The sequence below is a fragment of the Mirounga leonina genome, unplaced genomic scaffold (assembly GCF_011800145.1).
Source record: "Mirounga leonina isolate KUSES-001 unplaced genomic scaffold, KU_Mleo_1.0 Mir_481, whole genome shotgun sequence".
NCBI classification, from domain to species: domain Eukaryota; kingdom Metazoa; phylum Chordata; class Mammalia; order Carnivora; family Phocidae; genus Mirounga; species Mirounga leonina.
The window spans coordinates 3570675-3590251 of record NW_023270773.1 but is presented as its reverse complement, the minus strand read 5'-3'; the positions used below and the strand labels follow the sequence as shown (position 1 = coordinate 3590251).

Genomic DNA, 19577 nt, shown 5'->3' with positions numbered 1-19577 from the left:
TGAACTCGCACAGACAGAATGATACACAAACATTCTAATGAGAAAGTTCCCCAATCTAATGACATGGGAAGCATGGGACCACAGTGCCTCTGGGGGACGCAGGGGGGACGCCACGCAGGAGGACGAGGAAGGTAATGAGGCCACGGGACCACCTTCCCTGTATCAAGTGCTGTCAGTAACTCTCAGAGGGCCCAGCACAGCCCATGGCCAGGCTCCTGAAAGACCACAGTGGGAGCCAAGCACAGACTGCAAGCAGGGTGGTCATGTGGTCTGATCCCCGGAAGGTGCCTGTGATCCTACACCCTGCAGACAAAGGCTAGTGGTCCGACCTGAAAGCTGGTTGGAGGAAGCTGGGGGCTCCCCTCTTCCTCCTCAGTCACGTGTTCTGATCTCACCCCTGGTTTATCAAGTAGGAGCCCCAGATATGGAGGAAATTTGCATAAGTCCTAACAATCACAGTCCCAAGGGCCTGGAAGGGAATAAGAGAGGCCGGGGTGGAGCCCAGCAGTGCTGTGGGTCTCCGGAGGCAGAGCTCTGGGCACATCCGCCATGGCCTGGACCCCTCTCCTGCTCCCCGTCCTCACTCTCTGCACAGGTGCTGACCCCAGGCCTGCCCACACACTCAGCCGCATCAGGACTGAGCGGGGTCTGAAGTGAACCCCGAGCTAGACCAGCACAGACTCAGTACTGGGTGCCTGGGATGAGCCCCTGAACCTCACACCAACCTCTCCTCTTCTGTCTCTTCAGGCTCCGTGGCCTCCAGTGCGCTGACTCAGTCTCCCTCGGTGTCAGTGTCCCTGGGACAGACGGCTACCATCACCTGCTCTGGAGAGATACTGAGCGAATACTATGCACAATGATACCCGCAGAAGCCAGGCCAAGCCCCCATGATGGTCATTTATAAGGACACTGAGCGGCCCTCTGGGATCCCTGACCGATTCTCTGGCTCCAGCTCAGGGAACACGGTCACACTGACCATCCGCGGGGCCCGGGCCGAGGACGAGGCTGACTGTTACTGTCAGTCATCAGACAGCAGTGCTGATACTCACAGTGACACAGGCAGATGGGGAAGTGAGACACAAACCCCTTCCCCATGTGTGTCACCCTCTCCTCCAGCCCCAGGAGGCCTGTGCACAAAGCAGGGAGCAGCTCTGACCCAGATCCCCAGATTCAAGCGACCCAACCTTCAGGCAGTACCTGCAAAGGGTGTATCAGGGTTGATTTGGGGCTCCTGAGATTGTCTGGGCCTGAGTATGTTTGGGAACAGAGGGCCTGGGTATAAGGGGAAACAGAAAGAAACCTCCATCTATGATCATTATCCCTGCATTTCCATATGGTGGTCATGGGCCACTCCTTCACTGACCAGGATTAGAGTCCAGAATTTTCCAGCTCAGCTGAGCTCCAGAAACCTTCTCAGCATGGCAGCTGGGGACTCTGAGTGGAGCAGACCAGTGCATTACCCACTGTGGTCACCCCTCCTCTGGGCTCACGCACACACCCATTTTGTCTGAGGCCCCTGGCAGCTCACAGGGGAGCTCCTTGCTGGGAAGTGCTCCTGGTTCAGAAAACTGTCTCCCCAGGTTCATGCTCCTTCTCAGAGAGATTCTCTTGAATCATGGCCTGAGTCCAAGAGCTCAAGACCCTCCTTCAGGTTCAGATGTCCTGAAAGTTCCCAGCTTTAGGGCTCCCTGCAGGAAGGAGGCCTCATCTGATGTCTCACTGTGGGTCCCATCTCCTTCTGCCCAGTCTGACCTCCCCAACTCCTTCCAGATTTCCTGCACATGCACTTCTCCATCTCAGAGTCTGCTTCCAGGAACCCAATGCAGGAAGGCCGGTATCCCTGACAGGGCCCTCAGGGACCTGAGGAGACCACTGTGAACACACAAAGCTCTGGTTTGTACCCCCCAAACCCCATTACGTGTGTCAAAATCCCCAACAGATCAGTTAATTCCCTGTGTTTTTAAACAATGAAAAAGATGCAGACACACTGGGTGCTCTGGGTTCTGACAGACAGTTGGAGAGTCACATCATCCTGATGGTGAATGAGGGACATTGGGAGAGTTGTCTCCAGAGTAGCCAGAAGATACTCAACCATGGGAGTGAGACACACGATATGCTTCCTCACTTCTACCCCCCACATCTTGCACGAGAATTTCTCTTTACACTCACCCTACTCACCCAAATTTCATTCTCTTATACTCAGATCGTATCTTTTGAGCACATGATGTGTCCCTGCCCCAGCCACACATCAGAGATACCGAGAAATGGCACCTACCGCCTGTCCAGGAGCTCATGGTCAAGGGCAGACCCTTACAGCACCTCCATGGACCTTTAACAACCCCCATGTGCAGCTGGCAAGGGAGGAATTTTACTACCCAGAAACATGGACAGATGACAATTCTGTGGATACAATCAGCTTGTCAACATTGACACTTAATAAGCCACCACAGTCCACCCCTCATCCAAATGAAATCCACCCAATCCAGGCAAACCACAGTCTCTAAATGAAGAGAATATTGGTAACCTCGCTTCCACCCAATATGATGAAACTATCCAATGAACAATTAGAAACATGCTCACCCTTTCCCCACAAGAGGAATCAAACTATACTGTTGTTTGTAGTGATAGTTGTTTTTGTCCCAGCTGATTTGATATCCTATAACTTCTATATTGAGATTTAAAGTTAACTATTGTTAACACATCTGATGTTAGACAATAATGGGATGAGACAGGAGAATAAAACAAAAGCATATGATTAATATATATCCAAACTTATTCATGTCAATATAAGGAACAAACACTTGTCCTTGTATCCTGCTCATTTCTTCACTACCTGTGGTCAGGAAGTGACCTACCCACCCCATGTTCCCCTTCCCTCAGCAAAGACCTGACCTGGTCATCATCCCCACCAGATGGGATGACCAAACCTTCATTCTGGAAGATCTGTCCATTATCAGACCTGCTGCACTGGATTGTGGTGAATTTATGCTGTAATCACAGTCCCAGGGAGTATTAGGGGATCTGCTGAATCCATACTCACACCTGCTTCCCCCAAATGGGTAGTAGATAGCCAAGTCCCCCGTGATAGTCATCAGGAATCACGGCAGCCAGGGTCCCCTACTTTTCCAGGTGCCTCACTGCAAGGAGGAGCCAGGAAGGGCCACAATGCACTCTTAGACAGCAGTGTGGCGCAGTCAAGCAGACAGCCAAGCACCAGGGATGAGAAGTGAACATTTTGCTGGTGGCTCACTGGGGATGTGAGTGAGTGTTGCCACTCCCATTTCTACCCCGAATTCCTAGATCCATGAGTCCTGACCGGGGGCAAGCAATACCACATATGCCTAACACATGACCGGCTGAAAGCGGATACAGCATCCCAGAGCACATGGCGTGAACTCCCTGTGCTATTGCCATGACCCAGGGGACAGCAGAGATCACCTGGCTAGCCACCTAGTGATGGAGTGGGCCTGGCATCAGGGGTTCTAACATGCAGGGGGTGTTAATTACCAAGACCTGAGACCTCAAGGAAAAGGTATCTAGCTCCCTTCTTTTTTTTTTTTTTTAAGATTTTATTTATTTATTTGAGACAGAGAGAATGAGATACAGAAAGCATGAGAGGGAGGAGGGTCAGAGGGAGAAGCAGACTCCCTGCCGAGCAGGGAGCCCGATGCAGGACTCGATCCAGGGACTCCAGGATCATGACCTGAGCCGAAGGCAGTCGCTTAACCAACTGAGCCACCCAGGCGCCCTCTATCTCCCTTCTTGAGTATCATGTTTGACATTAATATACAAAATCTCTCGGCTCCTTCTTATTCTGATCCAGATCTTGCAGTAATTACCCACTTCTCTGGCACAAATTTGGGACTTCGATCTCCTACATGCACCCCAGTGGTGCTAAAGCTCTCGAAAGTCTACAAACCCCCCCTCCCTCTGAGAACACACATCCCCACCCCCCTTTGCGCTGAGAGCTTCCTGTCCTGCTACAAGGAGTTCCTCCTTTCCCCCTCTCTCTCCAGAGGGCTGGTGCCAAATTTTTTTCTTTTTCTTATTCCACTCCAAGGACACAGCAGTTATTCAATAACCATTGCTCAACCTCATAAATTATATTAATGATTTTTATTACTTAATGCATTTTTTTGCTAGCTACTGAAATTAAAAATATAATTTTAATTTCGCATGAGGCATTCTTACAATTCACAACCAAATTTCATTCTCTTATACTCAGATCATATCTTTTGAGCACATGATGTGTCCCTGCCCCAGCCACACATCAGAGATACCGAGAAATGGCACCTACTGCCTGTCCAGGAGCTCATGGTCAAGGGCAGACCCTTACAGCACCTCCATGGACCTTTAACAACCCCCATGTGCAGCTGGCAAGGGAGGAATTTTACTCAGATGCTGGTGTTCACAGCTCACAAACTGTGATCTGCGGTAGGATGCTGCCCCTGTCTAAACACACAGGGTTTCCCTCAAAGCCCCTGTCTAAGCATGCAGGGTTTCCCTGGACTGGGGATGAGAAGGGTCACTGCACTGGGGCCTGCAAGTCACAGCATGGAAAGTTCTGAAGGTGGAGCTGGGAGGGGACCAGCATGCGACATCCACCACAACACAAGGATGGATGAGACACTTAGGAATCCTGGATGATATTAACCACCTCCTTCCTGAGCCAGAATGGAACAAATGAAAGATCTGGGGGCCCAGAACAATCTCAGCAGCACCACCATGACTCTGGCCACCTTCATGACAGGACCCAGACAGGACCCAGGAGGATTCTGTGAGCAGGACTTAGGTTCCCTGGAAAACAGACTCTGCTTCTCAGTGTTCAGAATAGCCCAGGAGTTAGGCCAATGCACGGCCTAAAACTGGAGTTGTAGCCCCAGACCTACGTGACCACCAGAAGAAGGATTCCCTGGGCTGAGGGTGGCAACCGCAAGGGACAACTCTCCCCTCTCTACGCCCCTTGGGGCTGAGCCCTCCCTTCTCTGAACCCACAAAGCTCCTCAGCAGCAGCCCCTGAGCCCTGGCTGATTTGCATAACCAGCAGGTCTGTCCAGCAAGGGAATAAGAGAGGCCTGGGAGGAACTTTGCCCAGCCTCGGGACTTGGGAACAGAATCGGGGCACCTCCACCATGGCCTGGACCCCTCTCCTCCTCAGCCTCCTTGCTCACTGCACAGGTGCTGTGCCCAGGCTCATTGGGATCCAGTGGGGGACAGGATCTCTTCACCTTGCTGCAGGATGAGGGGCTAGAGGGGTAAATCCACCCATTGGGCTCACTGGCTCTGTGTGAGCTCTACGGGACTGCACCTGCCCAGAGAAAGGGGCCAGGGGCTCACATTGGTTCAAAAGGTCTATCCAGGCCCATGGGTCCCTTGGGCTGAGATTGCTGGAAGGGGGCAATTCTGGGGGCCAAGAGAACCCCTGGAGCTCAGTCCAAGCCAGGAAGGCAGAGTCCCCTCAGCTGGAAGCCCACCTCTCATCTTCTCTCTTGCAGGTTCCATGGCTGCCTACGTGCTGACTCAGCCCCGCTCGATGTCAGTGAGCCTGGGACAGACGGCCAGGATCACCTGTGGGGGAGACAACATTGGAAGTAAATATGCTTACTGGTACCAACAGAAGCCAGGCCAGGCCCCCATGACGATTATCTGTGCTGATAGCAAGCAGCCCTCAGGGATCCCTGACCGATTCTCAGGCACCAACTCAGGGAACACGGCCACCCTGACCATCAGCGGGGCCCGGGCTGAGGACGAGGCTGACTATTACTGTCTGGGGTGGGACAGCAATGCTGATGCTCACGGTGGCACAGGCAGATGGGGAAGTGAGACACAAACCCTCCTACCCCGGCCTGACACTCTCACCGGCTGTCCGAGCAGCTGTAGACCTGAGGGCCAGGCATCCTCTCTGGTCCCAGCTCCGACCCTCCAGGGTTGGGACACTCCAGCAGGTTCTTTGCCCTCTCAGGGCCTCTGTTTACCCTGCTGTGAAATGGCAGGTGGGGGTCTCTTTTGAGTCACAGAGGCTGTCGTCAGTGCCCTGTGGGTCCAGAGGTCCCCCTACTAGCTGAGCCCTGGGACTGCCTTGTCCCCTCTTCAGGCTTAGCGCCTCACTCAGTTCTCTCAGGAGTGATTGGAGGAGTCAAGATACTGGAAGGAAAGGGCACAGCTCCTAGCTGCCCCCCGACTCATGGTGGTCCTGCTTGTTAGTTTATGTGATCACCCTGCGCTGAGACCCAGGACCTTTATGCATTAGAGAAGAGCCTCCTTGGGGGAAGGGGACAGGGCCTGCAGTGGAGCCCTCCAAAAGAATCGGAGTTCACATTCCCTGCTGCTTTGTTAGTAGACATGTAAAGTTTTCACCAGAAGCTTGTAAAACGTTCTCAACGCTCTTCTATATATATAGAATGGAAGTGAGTATCATCATGATTGGATGCCCACTCTTTTATTTTTTTGTTTTTTTTTTTTTAAGATTTTATTTATTTAGAGAGAGACAAAGTGAGAGAAGGAACACAAGCAGGGGGAGTGGGAGAGGGAGAAGCAGGCTTCTCGCTGAGCAGAGAGCCCGATGCGGGGCTCGATCCCAGGACCCTAGGATCATGACCTGAGCCGAAGGCCGACACTTAACGACTAAGCCACCCAGGCACCCCAACCCACTCTTTTTTAAAATTCTTCTCTAACATTTGGAAATTTTCCATCTTTCTTCCCTCATCTCGAACTTTGTTTTCACTCCACACCGCTCATTGAATTTGATCTACTCATACATTTTTACACCTGAGTCTTTTTTTTTATTCTTATGTTAATCCCCATACATTACATCATTAGTTTTAGATGAAGTGTTCCATGATTCATTGTTTGTGCATAACACCCAGTGCTCCATGCAGAATGTGTCCTCCTCAATACCCACCACCAGGCTAACCCATCCTCCCACCGCCCTCCCCTCTAGAACCCTCAGTTTGTTTCTCAGAGTCCATCGTCTCTCATGGTTCGTCTACCCCTCCGATTTCCCCCGCTTCATTCTTCCCCTCCTGCTACCTTCTTCTTCTTCTTTTTTTTTCTTAACATATATTGCATTATTTGTTTCAGAGGTACAGATCTGAGATTCAACAGTCTTGCACAATTCACAGTGCTTACCAGAGCACATACCCTCCCCAGTGTCTATCACCCAGTCACCCCCTCCCTCCCACCCCACCCCCCACTCCAGCAACCCTCAGTTTGTTTCCTGCGATTAAGAATTCCTCATATCAGTGAGATCATATGATACATGTCTTTCTCTGTTTGACTTATTTCACTCAACATAATACCCTCCAGTTCCATCCACGTCGTTGCAAATGGCAAGATCTCATTCCTTTTGATGGCTGCATAATATTCCATTGTATAAATATATACCACATCTTCTTTATCCATACACCTGAGTCTTTTATTCATTATCCTGCCATATATCTCTGTCCTAAAAATATACATTGTTTACATTCCAAAATTTAGTTTCATAGCCTGTGACCTTGAGCATTAAATTATTTTCTGCCACACTGAGTTGGCATCTTAATTATTCATAGCAGTATGTGATCAAAACAACATAAACATATTAAAATTTACACAGATAATCATTAAATAGTGATTTGTGGATCCATTGATGAATAGGATGTCCTGCCAGAATGAAGCAGGGTCCTGCATCTATTCTGTTCTGGCTTTCATTTTTATATGAAACTCAAAGAAACCTTGACCTCATAAACAGAAGTTTTGTAATAGAATTTCGCTCACAGATCTGAGCTTCTTCCTAATTATGTGCCAAAAATCACTAGTGGTTGATGGTCAAAAATTATTTTTTTCAATGATCTATCAGCTGGCAGCTCTAGTTCATATATTTTTAATTTTGCTGAAAGCAAAGAATTGGAAACCACCTGCCTTTGAGAGGATTTGAACTGGTAGACAGTTTGATGCACCACCAGACCGTTTCTGGAATGAAGGGCTTATAGCCCCATCTGCTGGGAAATTCGCCCACAGACAGCCCTGCCCTCATCTGTCAGCTCCCTTGATGAAAAGCCGAGCCATGGTCCTCTCCTGGGCAGCTGGCCTCTGAAAGCTGATCAACGTAAGGGTCTGAAGACCCAGCCTCTCCACCCATTTGGGGAAGCTGAGAAGGACCATCCCAACAGCAAAGCTCCGCTATAGCTAATTCCTCCCTCTGCCCACCCTGCTTCCCCCGCCCCCACAATCGCTTGCACATGGGTTGGTCCCAAACAGTCTCCCTGTAAACCTCCTGCAGTCTGGCTCCATCCCAGAATCGGCTGGGGGGGGGGGGGGGAAGCCACCTGCACAGAGGTGTCACCCAGCCATTTGTCATCCACTCTCCCAGGTTCATATCAGGGATATGCACCAAGGAACTTGACTGGAAGTTACTAAGCGACCCCTTGTGCATGATAGAGTTTAAAAGATTGGAAAAAAATTAAAATATCTGTAATCATCGTGCATCTTCGCAAATACAATATTTTTTTTTTGAGAAATATACTTTCATCTTCTCATGTGCTTCAGGTATATTTTTCCCCCAAAACTTGGTGTTGCCGATTTGAACCATTCAATCCAGGGAGAAGCCCCACTGTGTAATCTAATTAGCAAAGCCAGTCCTCACTGTCAAAGATACTATTCAGATGTACTTCTGTTAGTAACCGTCGGCTCTATTTGTCAACACAAGTAAACATCTGGGTGGGTGTTTGGGGGAATATTATAAAATCACTGAAAATCAAAGGATGTGTCTGGAGAGATGGTCCAGCAATAAAATGATGTCAATATTATGTGATTATCTATTTTATAATAACTTTTTATAAACAAGATAGGTCGCTATAAAAACAGGGCTCCGCTATGCAAATGTCAACCCACTTGGTCAGTTGAGGCTGGAACCTCAGGGCGCTGACCACGCCCATTCCAGAACCCCGCCCCCCGCCTCACCTCCCCCGCCCCCAACAGGTTTCCCCAAGTTCCAGACACAGCCAGGACTAGTGGGAGCAGAGTAAGGCACTGTTGTTGCGTGTAAAATTTAAGGGAGGGGAGCCCAAAGCTCAGTAATCAAGATAAATAATATCTAATGCAATATTTTTTGAAATCGCAATGAATGCAGAATTCCGTGATGAATAGAACATCAAAACTGTAAGTCAGGTCAGGATCCTACCCTACGCTGGAGTGATTTAATTCACTCGCCTCCCCCACAGCTGGTGGTTCCAGGGGTGAGGTGGGCGCCAGGGAAGATGCAGAACCAGAGTCCAGCCTCTGCATCCTCCCACCTGCCCCCACTGCTGGAGTCTTTCCCTGGCCTCCCCCCAACCCCTCCAGAGCTCCAGCCTTTTCTGGTGGTTTAGCCTCCTTCTACTGCTGGTCTCTGCTGCCCCCTATTGGACTGTCCTCTTGGGGCTGCACTCCAGGCGGCCAGATTGGGAGCCTTAGAGGTTAAAGCACTGAAATGTTCCAAAGCACCCCCACCCCTCAGTTCCAGGCCGGCCCCACCTCGTGTGCAAAAAAAGGCTGGTCTTCCCAGGTCTCTGACTGGTACTGGTAAGTCCCAGAACACAGTCTTTACACCAAGTCGCTGTGTGTCTTGGGAAAAAAACTCTCCCTCTCTATGCTCCAGTTTCTTCATCAGTCGAAGGAGCTAGAAGGTCCCCACCAGCGTGGTGAGTCTGTGACATCTACAGAAGCAATAGAATTCCCTTTCCATTTGCTGGAGGAGAGCTGGGAGTGGGGTGAGACTGCACTCCCAGGATCACCAGAGGAGCGGGGGTCTTCAGGGTTCCTGGGGACCCCCCCCCAGAGGGGGACTCAGAAGCTGCAGACCCAGACCCTGACTCTGAGGATTCTGAGAATTCCAAAACCTTTGTTACATCCCCAGACAGATACTTTGTGACACACACACATACACACACACACACACCAGGCACACAGTGAGATGAAAAGGCCCAGCAGCTTGAGTTTGGGGTGGAGGGGAGCAAGGAGCTGAGAAGACCTGGATGCAGGCAGTCTCTGGGGTCTGTGGAATAGAGAGTGGGCAGGAGACCGATCAGCAGGAGGCAGGGGGCACCCTCTGACATGGAAGCAGGGCTGAAGTGACTGGATAGGGGCACATCCACAAGAGAAGGGCTGGGGCAGGGCACAGAGGAGCCAGGGACCCTCAGCAGGGAGCCCACCTGGACAGCCGCACCTGGACTCCTCTGGCCCCGCCTGAATCCAGGCACACTCAATCCAGGGAGGAGGTGAGGGGCAACCTGAGTGGGCCAGAGCTGCAGCTGCACCCGCTGGGAAGACCCAGCCCATCCCTCAAGGGTCCCCAGGAAACAGCCCAGACCCAGATTTCTGACCACAGCCACCGCAAGAGGATGTGGTCTGTGACAGTGGCTGCCCAGAGGCTGGGGCAGGTGCAGGGGTGGGAAAGGAGACACACTGGGATGCTGCCTTTAGGGAGAGCCCTTTCTTCTTCCCAAGACTTGGGGCTGTCCCCAGAGAACCACAGCTTCTGGGCCTCAGGTAGCAGGTGAGTGTCAACATCCACACAGGTATGCTGGGAGGGAACAGCTTCAGCCTGGACCCCTAAGGCCCATCCTGCCCCAGCCCGCATGGTGTCAGGAACTCAAAGTCAGAGGCAAGCATGGGCTTCATCCCATGGAAAGGACAGTCTTTGCCAAATGTAGCAGGAAAGTTAAGGAGAGCCTGACTCAAAACATGGGCCAGACAACTGTTAAAGGGACCTCCCAGGAAAATCACTTTGGCAGGCCCTGGGAGGCCTCTTTTAGAGCTGCTGACCCTGAAACAAGAAGCCACCCCGTGTGGCTGCAAACCTGGACTCGAGCAGGTGTATGAAAGACCTTGCAGCAGAAAAGGCAACTGGAAAGCAAGCGGGGAGGCGCTGGGTGACAGGCAGGATCCTGCCACCTGCCCTGCACTGAGCAGTGTGACTTCGCCAGGCCCAGAGAGTGGGGGCGTCATCAACAAAGCATGTTCTGGAGCCGTGCCAGGGCCAGGCCTCTGCACAGAATCTGCTTGAACATCGATTTCCTCATCCTCAAACAAGCAAGACGATCTCAGCCCAGCCGGCAGCCAGCCCCGTCCCCTGCGGTCAGTCTGATTGCATTACATACTGTATTCCTGGGCTTTCCAACGGACCCCAGCCCAAAGCACCTGTGCGGCCCATCCCTCCTGCCCACCTGCCCAACAGAACCCAAACCTTGGCTCCCTTGCAAGCAAGGCATGAGCCTTCCAGGTGGACAGAGGGCTGCAATGCAGGGGACAAGCTCACTCCTAGATTCTCGCTCACTCTGCAGCCCACTCCCAGAGGGACCTTGGCCCCTGCATTCATTTTCTCTGGACTTTCCTGTTCTCACCTGTAAAGCAAGCACACCTGCCCCCAGGACATGCCAACAGTTGTTCTAAAGCCCAAAGTCCAAGGGGCTAGCAGTCAACACCTGCTACATCCGGGACTTGGCATTCACATGCTCTCGTTCGTCTTCATGACTGCCCTGCTGCAGAGGAACTGTGTCCATTTTACAGATGAGGAAACTGAGGCCCAGAAGTGACCTAGGTCTGGAAGGTTTCAACATTCTTGAGCCTGCTGTTACTCTTTGAGTGAAGGGTATAGAATCACTCTCTGCAGGGCCCTTGCCTGGCTGAGAAGCTGAGATGACCACAGGTGAAACAGCCAGGCTTGACCAAAGCCTCCAAGGAAGTGGAGTGTGCAGGGACCAGCCTGGGGGACTGGTCAGAAGAGAAGCCCTAGCTCCAGCCCCACCCCAAGGAATCAGGCCTTGGTGATATCCTGATCCACTGGGCACTCAGCTGCTCCCTGTGGCCCCTTCAAGCCCCAGGGAGATGCTCGACAGATCTGGGACACCCTTGGGGAAGAGGGAAATAAGGCAGGTCAGGTATGCCCCACCCAGGGCCCCAGAGGTGGGGACTGTGGGCTGACTTCAGTGGGAGGAGGTGGAGCCCAGGATCTGACCACAGCAGGGCAGTTGGCAGATGTCACTTTGAGGGAGATCCCCAGGGGTAAACAGCCATGGGCCCTGGAGAGGGCTGGGCACTGGGTGCAGGGACCAGAGAAGGCCCAGGCAGAAGACAGGGCCACATGGGCCAGGCATACTGGGACAGCTGCTGCCAGCAAGAGGGACTGAGGGCCCCTCTCCAGGAAGTTCAAGCGGAGCTTCCACCCTGAGGGCAGATGAGGCCCGAGACTGGCCAAGCGCGCCGTGAGGCCCCCCAGGGGGGCAGAGCCCTGCCCGAGGCAGCGCCGGCCCCTAATGCTGCTAAGCCTGGCCATGGGCGCCCATGGCCCACTGTCCCCAATGCAGCACCACCGAGCAGAGCCTCAGCAGGAAGGAGCCTGTCCAGCTTTCGAAGCCCATGAGACAGGTAAGGAGCCAAAAGAGTCATGGTGGGAATATGTGGAGCTCCCTGAGGTGGGAGCCAGGAGTGGGCATCTGAGGAGAAGAGCAGCAGTGAGGGGAAGAAGAGGGTGAAGGAAGAATCAGCCAGAGAGAAGGGGCCTGGGCAGACCCTGGCTGTATTTAAAGTGTTGGTATTTGTCCTGCGTGGATTTTTTTGCATTGATTTCTAGCTTTTAATATTGTATGAAATATGATTTTTCTTGATGACTGAATCATTAGCACCCCTTAAATTTTGCACTAGCGCCATCCTCTCCTCGCCCTTGTCCTCTGGGTAGGACAGAAACAGGGTCCCGGCAGGAGCAGGATGTGCCCACAGGCACTAACCGTTTTAGGGGCAGAACATCTCTCTCTGTAGCCCAAGTCAGATCCTGCTGTTATCCGCATCTTGCAGAGGAAGACAGAGGTTCAGAGAGGTAAGTTGACCTCCCCAGGGTCACACAGGCACAGTCTCGGGACTGTAAGAAGTCCGAGGCCTGAACACTGTGATCCCATCAGCGTGTCCTGTGTTGAAACAAAATCGTGCAACAGAAGAGGTGGTCTGCAAGGCAGTTAGCGGAGCAAGGGCTTGGCTGAGTCTCCGCCAAGGATGTCCACTCTGCGACTTATTCATAAATACTTACAGCGGCCAGGCCCGGGGACCCAAAGACGGTGGGCCTGAACCAAGGGGGTCATGTTCAGGCGCCGCGACAGATCAAACTGATCTGACAGATGCAGGGGCACTGACGCGTGGGGCGGGCAATCCAGGCACTGGGAGCCGCCTGGGCTGAGAGGAGAGAAGTGCGCAGGCGCGCGGGCGCGGCAGAGCTCTCCCTGACCAGGGCCAGGGGAGAGCATGCGCGCCACGCTTCGCATTGTGGCTTGGGCGCTGCGTCCTTGATCTTGGGGTCCAGAGGAGTTGTTGAGGGATTTAGTAGCAGACTGTCAGGGTCGGATCCGTGTTTGGAAACCGGTTTTCCGATAGGAGACTGGTGTGAGGCCAGATTAGAGGACCAAGGACGGATAACGGCCAAAGCTTGCGCCTTGGGGATGGGGAGGAAGGACCAAGTACCAAGATGTCCTCTAAAATTAGCAAGTACCAGAGTTTGACCAGGGAGGAATGGGCACCCTCATGGACTGTCTATAGAAGTCTAAAATGTATAACCATTTTAACAATATGCAGCAAGTCATTTTTAAAAAGTATACTTATTTATTTATTTAAATTGTGTAATTCCACTTCTAGGAATTCATGGGGTGGTGGGGCCCCCCCCCGGGGGGGGGGGGGCAATAATCAAAGATGTAACCAAAGGTTTACAAACAAGAATGGCTAGCTCAACATTATTAATGGTGCAAGAAAACGAAATAATCTAAACATCCAGCAGAAAGGGTGTGACCAAATACAGTATGGAACATCTATCATAAGGAATCTTACACAAGCCTCTAAAACTCTGTTTCTGAAATTGGGTTTTTAAAGTATGTGTGCAGAGCGCCTGGGTGGCTAAGTCGGTTAAGCGACTGCCTTCGGCTCAGGTCATGATCCTGGAGTCCCGGGATGGAGTCCCGCATCCGGCTCCCTGCTCAGCACGGAGTCTGCTTCTCCCTCTGACCCTGCCCCCTCTCATGCTCTCTCTATCTCATTCTCTCTCTCAAATAAATAAATAAAATCTAAAGATAGATAAATAAATAAATAAATAAATAAAGTATGTGTGCATTTTCAAAAGCCTGTCCGAAAATATAGAAAAATGTCAGTGGTGTGTCTCTGGCTGATGGGATTTCACCTGATTTAAATTTTTGCTTTCTAATTTTCTATACTTTTGAAAATGTTCACAGGAAGATATATTTGGTTTTTATCTTCTAAAATAATTTTTAATATAAGAGTAACATGTACTTGTAACAAAAAAAAAAAGATTAAGTAAAGAAGTATATTAAAGAAAAAAATCTACATCTTACCCTAAAACCCATTCTCCAGCGATGACCACTGTCAGGTTGGTCGATATACTTCCAATCCTTCTCCCATGTGTGTATGTCCCTGAAAACACACACACACACACACACACACACAAACACATCTAGTCGGTTTGGAGGGCTTTATTTTTGAAATAATAGAATCATACTCTGCATATTATCCTGCAACTAGCTTTTTGAACAGTCTGTTACTGACATTTTCTATCTCAATCTTATGGCTCTCCCATGTTCTTATAATGGCTCTGTAAGACTTCAACATTTGGATGAACCAGACTGTATGTAATCATTCCCCCATTAATGGACATTTAGGTTGTTTCCATTTAAAAATATAAATTACAAGTGATGCTGTCATGGAAATACCCACATATGTGTGCATGTGTTATGTGTGTACTTGAAGTGCACTTAAGTATCTACTTTGTATTAATGGCTAAAACTGGAATTTCTGGACCAGAGAGAATGTGCTTTCGAAATGTTCTTATATGGTACCCAAATGTCCTTCTGAAAGGCTGTCCCAGCTTATATTCACTGCAATGAATGACGGTGCCCTTTCCTCTACATCCTTGCCAATACTGTGATACTGTTGAAGTTTTTTTTAATTTCCTCATTCCTGATGAGTATTCATGAGGATATGTTTGTTGTTTAATTGTTTATTTGATCATTATGAGCAGTTTTTTCCTTTCTTTTTTTACTGATTTTATTTCTACTGTGAATTTACCGGTCATAATTTTGCCTATTTTTCCATTCGATTCCTTGTATTTTTTATGGATCTATAGAAACTCCTCATATATTTGGATATCAATCCCTGGTTAAGTGTATATGTTGTAAATATTATTTGGTGGTATTTCCTTTTCCTTTTATGACTATGAAATAAGATTTGACAGTGTCATTGATGGATGTGTCTTCAGGTCCCTTGGATCAGTAAGATCTCCCAAATCATTCTACTACAAAGGTAGTGGCTGTGGGTCTGAGCTGCTGGTCCTGGGACTCTCCCACCAGGATATGCAGCCACAGCCTCCCCGAAACCTTCAATCTGCTTCCTGTTCCTACAAAGGACTTCTGGCATCAGAGGCATCAGGAGGTCCAGCTTAGACTTGGCAAAACCACCACCCAGAACAGTTGGCCCCTATGCCTCAAAAGACCCAGGTCAAGTGGACCCTTCTAGGTAGCATGAACTACCTGGATGTTCAATGACTCCATCCATCTGATGGGAAGGGTGCATCATGGCAGTATTTCCTCTCTGTCTTCCTTCTCCTGGGAGGGCAGGGCAGCACGTGCCCATGAGGAGAGGGCCTTCATCTGCTCCGCTCTTTATTCTCTCCATGGCACCTTTCATATCTAGGGAAAAGAAGAAATGTAAACTCTTCCCTATTTTTCCCCACTTTATAGAATGATTGTCTGCTCCCTCCATCCTCTCCTGCTGAATCATCACTGTGGGGTGACCTGGTAAACTCTGGGATCAAACGGATCAGTTTGGGGGATCACACCACGGTTGTCCTCTATGCACGATGGCAATGTGGCTGCACATATGGACGTCAGTCCAGTGAGAGCCTCTTCAGGTGGCTCCTGGGTACACGCACATGACCCCAGGAGATCTCTAAGCTCCTGCTTTCTGACTGACAACATACTCTAGCTCATCTGTGCCTACCCACCCCGGGACCAAAATCAGTCACTGATGCCAGTTCTGGTTAGTGGGAGGTGGGATTGAAGACTCTCTGAAAGAAGCAGAGCAGCAGTCACGCACCAGACCCTCCCCAACATGAGACCAGATAGGGGATTGCCTGGGGCTGCTCCCAAGGTCACCGGGACACAGGCTGGCATGTCCTACAGGACCAGCCCAGATTTTACTTAGGGCAGTCCCAAACTAGGACATTTCCAGGAAGATAAAGCTGAGCCCTCTGGAGAGATGGTTGGGGACATAGGAGGTTTCCAATGGCACATAAACCCAGATCAACCTGCTTTTCCCTGCAAAGGAGAGTTGGGAGGGAGGGGACATCCTCTGCCCTCACTTCATGGTGTCACCAAGGAATTGGGATTGTTTGAACATGCAGAGGAGGGAGGTCCTCTTCATTTCCATGGAACCTAACTCAAATTACACACAGGCCTTCCACAAACTATTTTAAATCCTGGGAGATAGCAGTACCAACAGCAGATCAGATACCAACTCCCTTTGGAAGAATTGCTTCTAAGGATCCTGTTGCAGAACACATGGGGTCATTAGTCCTGTCATCTGCTAGGGGTGGGGGATGTGTCCCACCCCCCACCCCACCCCACCCCACCCTCCCCCGCTGCTGAGCACACGCCAGCCTGGAGCATTGCCCCCACTTCCTCCATCACAGCTGCAGGTGGGGGGCTAGTGGGTGGGGCAGGGCCTCCCAGGGAGAAGTTTTTGTGTGAGCCTGTATCACAGTGTTGGGTATTCGGCGGAGGGACCCAGCTGACCGTCCTAGGTGAGTCTCATCTTCTCCCTCCTTCCGTACTCTCCCAGAGGTTTGGGCAATTTTCTGCTTTTTTTTTTTCTTTTTGTGTCTTGTCTCAGCCTTGGTCATGCTCTCACCGGGGATCCCAGCCTCTGGGACCCTGACCTCCCCTCCCTGTAAGACTTTCCTGCTTACTTCTTTGGTCATCACCACCCCCTCACCTCCAACCTGAGGGGCAGGCAATGGTTGGGATGACCTAAAAACTCCTCTGTCTGCCAGGGTCCTAGACGTGCTGTTTTGTCCTCTCCTCTCTGGCCTCCTGTCGTTCCACCCTTATCTCTGGGAGGCACTTGGGTCCTCCATCAAAAAGGGAAGAGGGAACAGGGAGCATTGGGGGGATGACCATTTGGTGCCTTTAGAGGGACCCAGCATCTGGGTCCAAGGCTGGGGACACACAAGTCAGAGGTTCTGTGGTCCCCAGAGCTATGGGACACAGGACCCAAGCATGATTGCAGAGGTGGAGTGGCTCCCCCAGGCCTCTCCAGGCTGCCACACAGCCCTGGACAGGCTTGGGATCCAGGCAACACTGCAAGAGGCAGGACAGAGCAGGAAGGAAAGGGTGCTCCAGTCAGGAAGCCCAGTATAGGATCATAGAATGACAGGGTGTGAGGAAAAGGTGGACTCCTGGCTCTTGTGGGAAACTACCAATTACAAAATGAAAGCCAGATCCCATTGCACAATATGGCTACTGAATTGACTGATTGGCCAGGGGAAACACCAAGGGACAAGGCAGAGGGGACACCTAAGAACCTTCAGACAGACTGTGATCCTATAGCATCCTCGGCCCATTACAGACTTCAAGAGAGACACATTTGGGTAAATACAGTCTCCACAGAAGAAAGACCCAGAGGCTCCCAGAGCAGAAATGCCAGATCACAATAGACCAAAGAGAACCCCCAGAGAGTTTGAGAGTTCATGTCATCCACTCTGGGGACAGACAGAATGTCACAGGAAGAGGGCAAGAGAGTGAGGGTCAGACATTTGTGTGACAGTCCAGGGCCCAGGAGGGTCTCAGGAGGAGAGATGGCAGGTGTGCAGTGAGACAGCTACCCAGGAGGGATCCGAATAGTTAGACGAAGACGCCAACCCACCCTCTCGGGAATAACTGCTCAGACAGAGGCTGGTCCCTGAACGAGGGCCCATGCCCTGGGCCTAGAGACCCACACCCACCTGATACACTAACATCAGGGTCTCCTGCAAATGGAAATTCAATCAATGACCTGCCACCCCTGCATCCCCACAGGTCAGCCCACGTCCGCACCCTCGGTCACGCTCTTCCCACCCTCCTCTGAGGAACTCGGCGCCAACAAGGCCACCCTGGTGTGCCTCGTCAGTGACTTCTACCCCAGCGGTGTGACGGTGGCCTGGAAGGCAGACGGCGGCCCCGTCACCAAGGGCGTGGAGACCACCAAGCCCTCCAAACAGACCAACAACAAGTACGCGGCCAGCAGCTACCTGAGCCTGTCGCCTGCCCAGTGGAAATCATACAGCAGCGTCAGCTGCCTGGTCACGCACGAGGGGAGAACCATGGAGAAGAAGGTGGTCCCCGCAGAGTGCTCTTAGGTCCCCAACGCCCTCCCCCACCCAAGGGGGCCTGGAGCCACAGGACCTCCGGGCGGATCTGCCCTCCCAGCAGGGTCACCCCAGCCCTTCTCGCTGCACCCGCTCGACACTCAATAAAATGTCCTTTATTCAATCAGAAATCATGCTCTCTGCTCATTGTGCTTCTAACGCTTTGTGTTCTGAACTCAACCGTCGTTAGGGGTGATCATCAATCTTTGCCTTTGGGGGAAAGGAGTCTGCAGAAGGCATCCTCGTGGTTGTGGGAGAGATAGTTTTACTCCACCTGGAATGCCCAGAGAATTTACTAGAACAGAAAATATCAATAGGAGAAAGGAGATGGAAGACGATCCTCGACAAATTCCATTCATACCTGCCCACTATGACCTTCGCTCCGCATAGTGTGCGGATAATTTCTGAGTGCCTCTCAGAATCTGGAACTAGCCCCCCTCATGAAATGTGCTTTCCCTCGAGGCCCACCACTCAGTGCCATTATTTCCCTAAATTCCTATCCCATGTGGACCTGCCCACCCATCACAACCTAGAACATAATCTCTTCCTTAGGGGATACCCTTCCCTGACCCCAGGAACACTGTTGTGTCCCTCCCACAGACTCTCAAGGGCACACCCACGAGAGGACCTTTTGCCAAGACTCTGGGCACTCCCACTCCCAATCCCACTCGTGGCCCCTCCTCCCACATCGTCTCTTGGTTCCCACTTGAATTCATATTCTCTGGGAGACAGACACCAGCTACGTTTTCCAGGCCCCCTCCAAGGCCAAGCCAACCCATGAGCCCAGTGCTCGTGCTGAGGGGAACTGCTGGGGCCTCTGTGTTAAACATCCAGGGTCAGAGTCTGGGAATGGGCTGCCACAAGGTCTCTCAACTGACTCTTCGATTTAGGAGCCTAGTGTGGAAGCTGAGCTAGGATACCAATGCACATACACATGTACAAATGAACACAAACACCCATGCACACACACGATGATCAGAAAGGCACTGACACCTTTCCAAACACTGCCATGGTGGGCATGTCTGGGGAAGGATCAGGGACAGGAAGAGCTGGAGTACAGGGTCTACTCGCAGTTCCAGGGTGGGGTGCGAGCAAAGAACATCCAGTCGCCGCAGTGCCCACAGAGCCAGCCAGTGACAGAGAGGAGGCCAGAGAGATTCGAGTCCAG

General features: G+C 51.3%; 1 protein-coding gene and 1 gene segment (V, D, J or C); both read left to right on the top strand.

The window, feature by feature from the left end:
• Positions 1-62: 62 nt before the first annotated feature.
• On the top strand, positions 63-1844 carry LOC117999759. The segment is given in 3 exon segments: positions 63-595; positions 748-1071; positions 1771-1844. Coding segments are annotated over 3 exon segments (444 nt in total).
• A 3527-nt stretch (positions 1845-5371) lies between these two features.
• IGLL5 (immunoglobulin lambda like polypeptide 5) lies at positions 5372-18540 on the top strand. Of its 2 annotated transcripts, XM_034989270.1 has the most exons (4): positions 5372-5785; positions 6879-6881; positions 16768-16807; positions 18081-18540. In XM_034989270.1, exons 1-4 carry the CDS (start codon positions 5501-5503, stop codon positions 18398-18400), a joined length of 648 nt encoding a protein of 215 aa, XP_034845161.1. In that variant the 5' UTR covers positions 5372-5500; the 3' UTR covers positions 18401-18540. The 2 variants fall into 2 exon arrangements, with proteins under 2 accessions (XP_034845161.1, XP_034845160.1); XM_034989269.1 differs by lacking the exons at positions 5372-5785; positions 6879-6881; positions 16768-16807 and adding an exon at positions 12030-12384.
• The last annotated feature ends 1037 nt before the right edge of the window (positions 18541-19577 follow it).

Coding starts and splice junctions, on each gene's coding strand:
- IGLL5 (XM_034989270.1), top strand. CDS start 5,501: ATGGCTGCCTACGTGCTGACTCAGCCCCGCTCGATGTCAGTGAGCCTG. Junction 16,808..18,080: donor GACCCAGCTGACCGTCCTAG/GTGAGTCTCATC, acceptor GCATCCCCACAG/GTCAGCCCACGTCCGCACCC.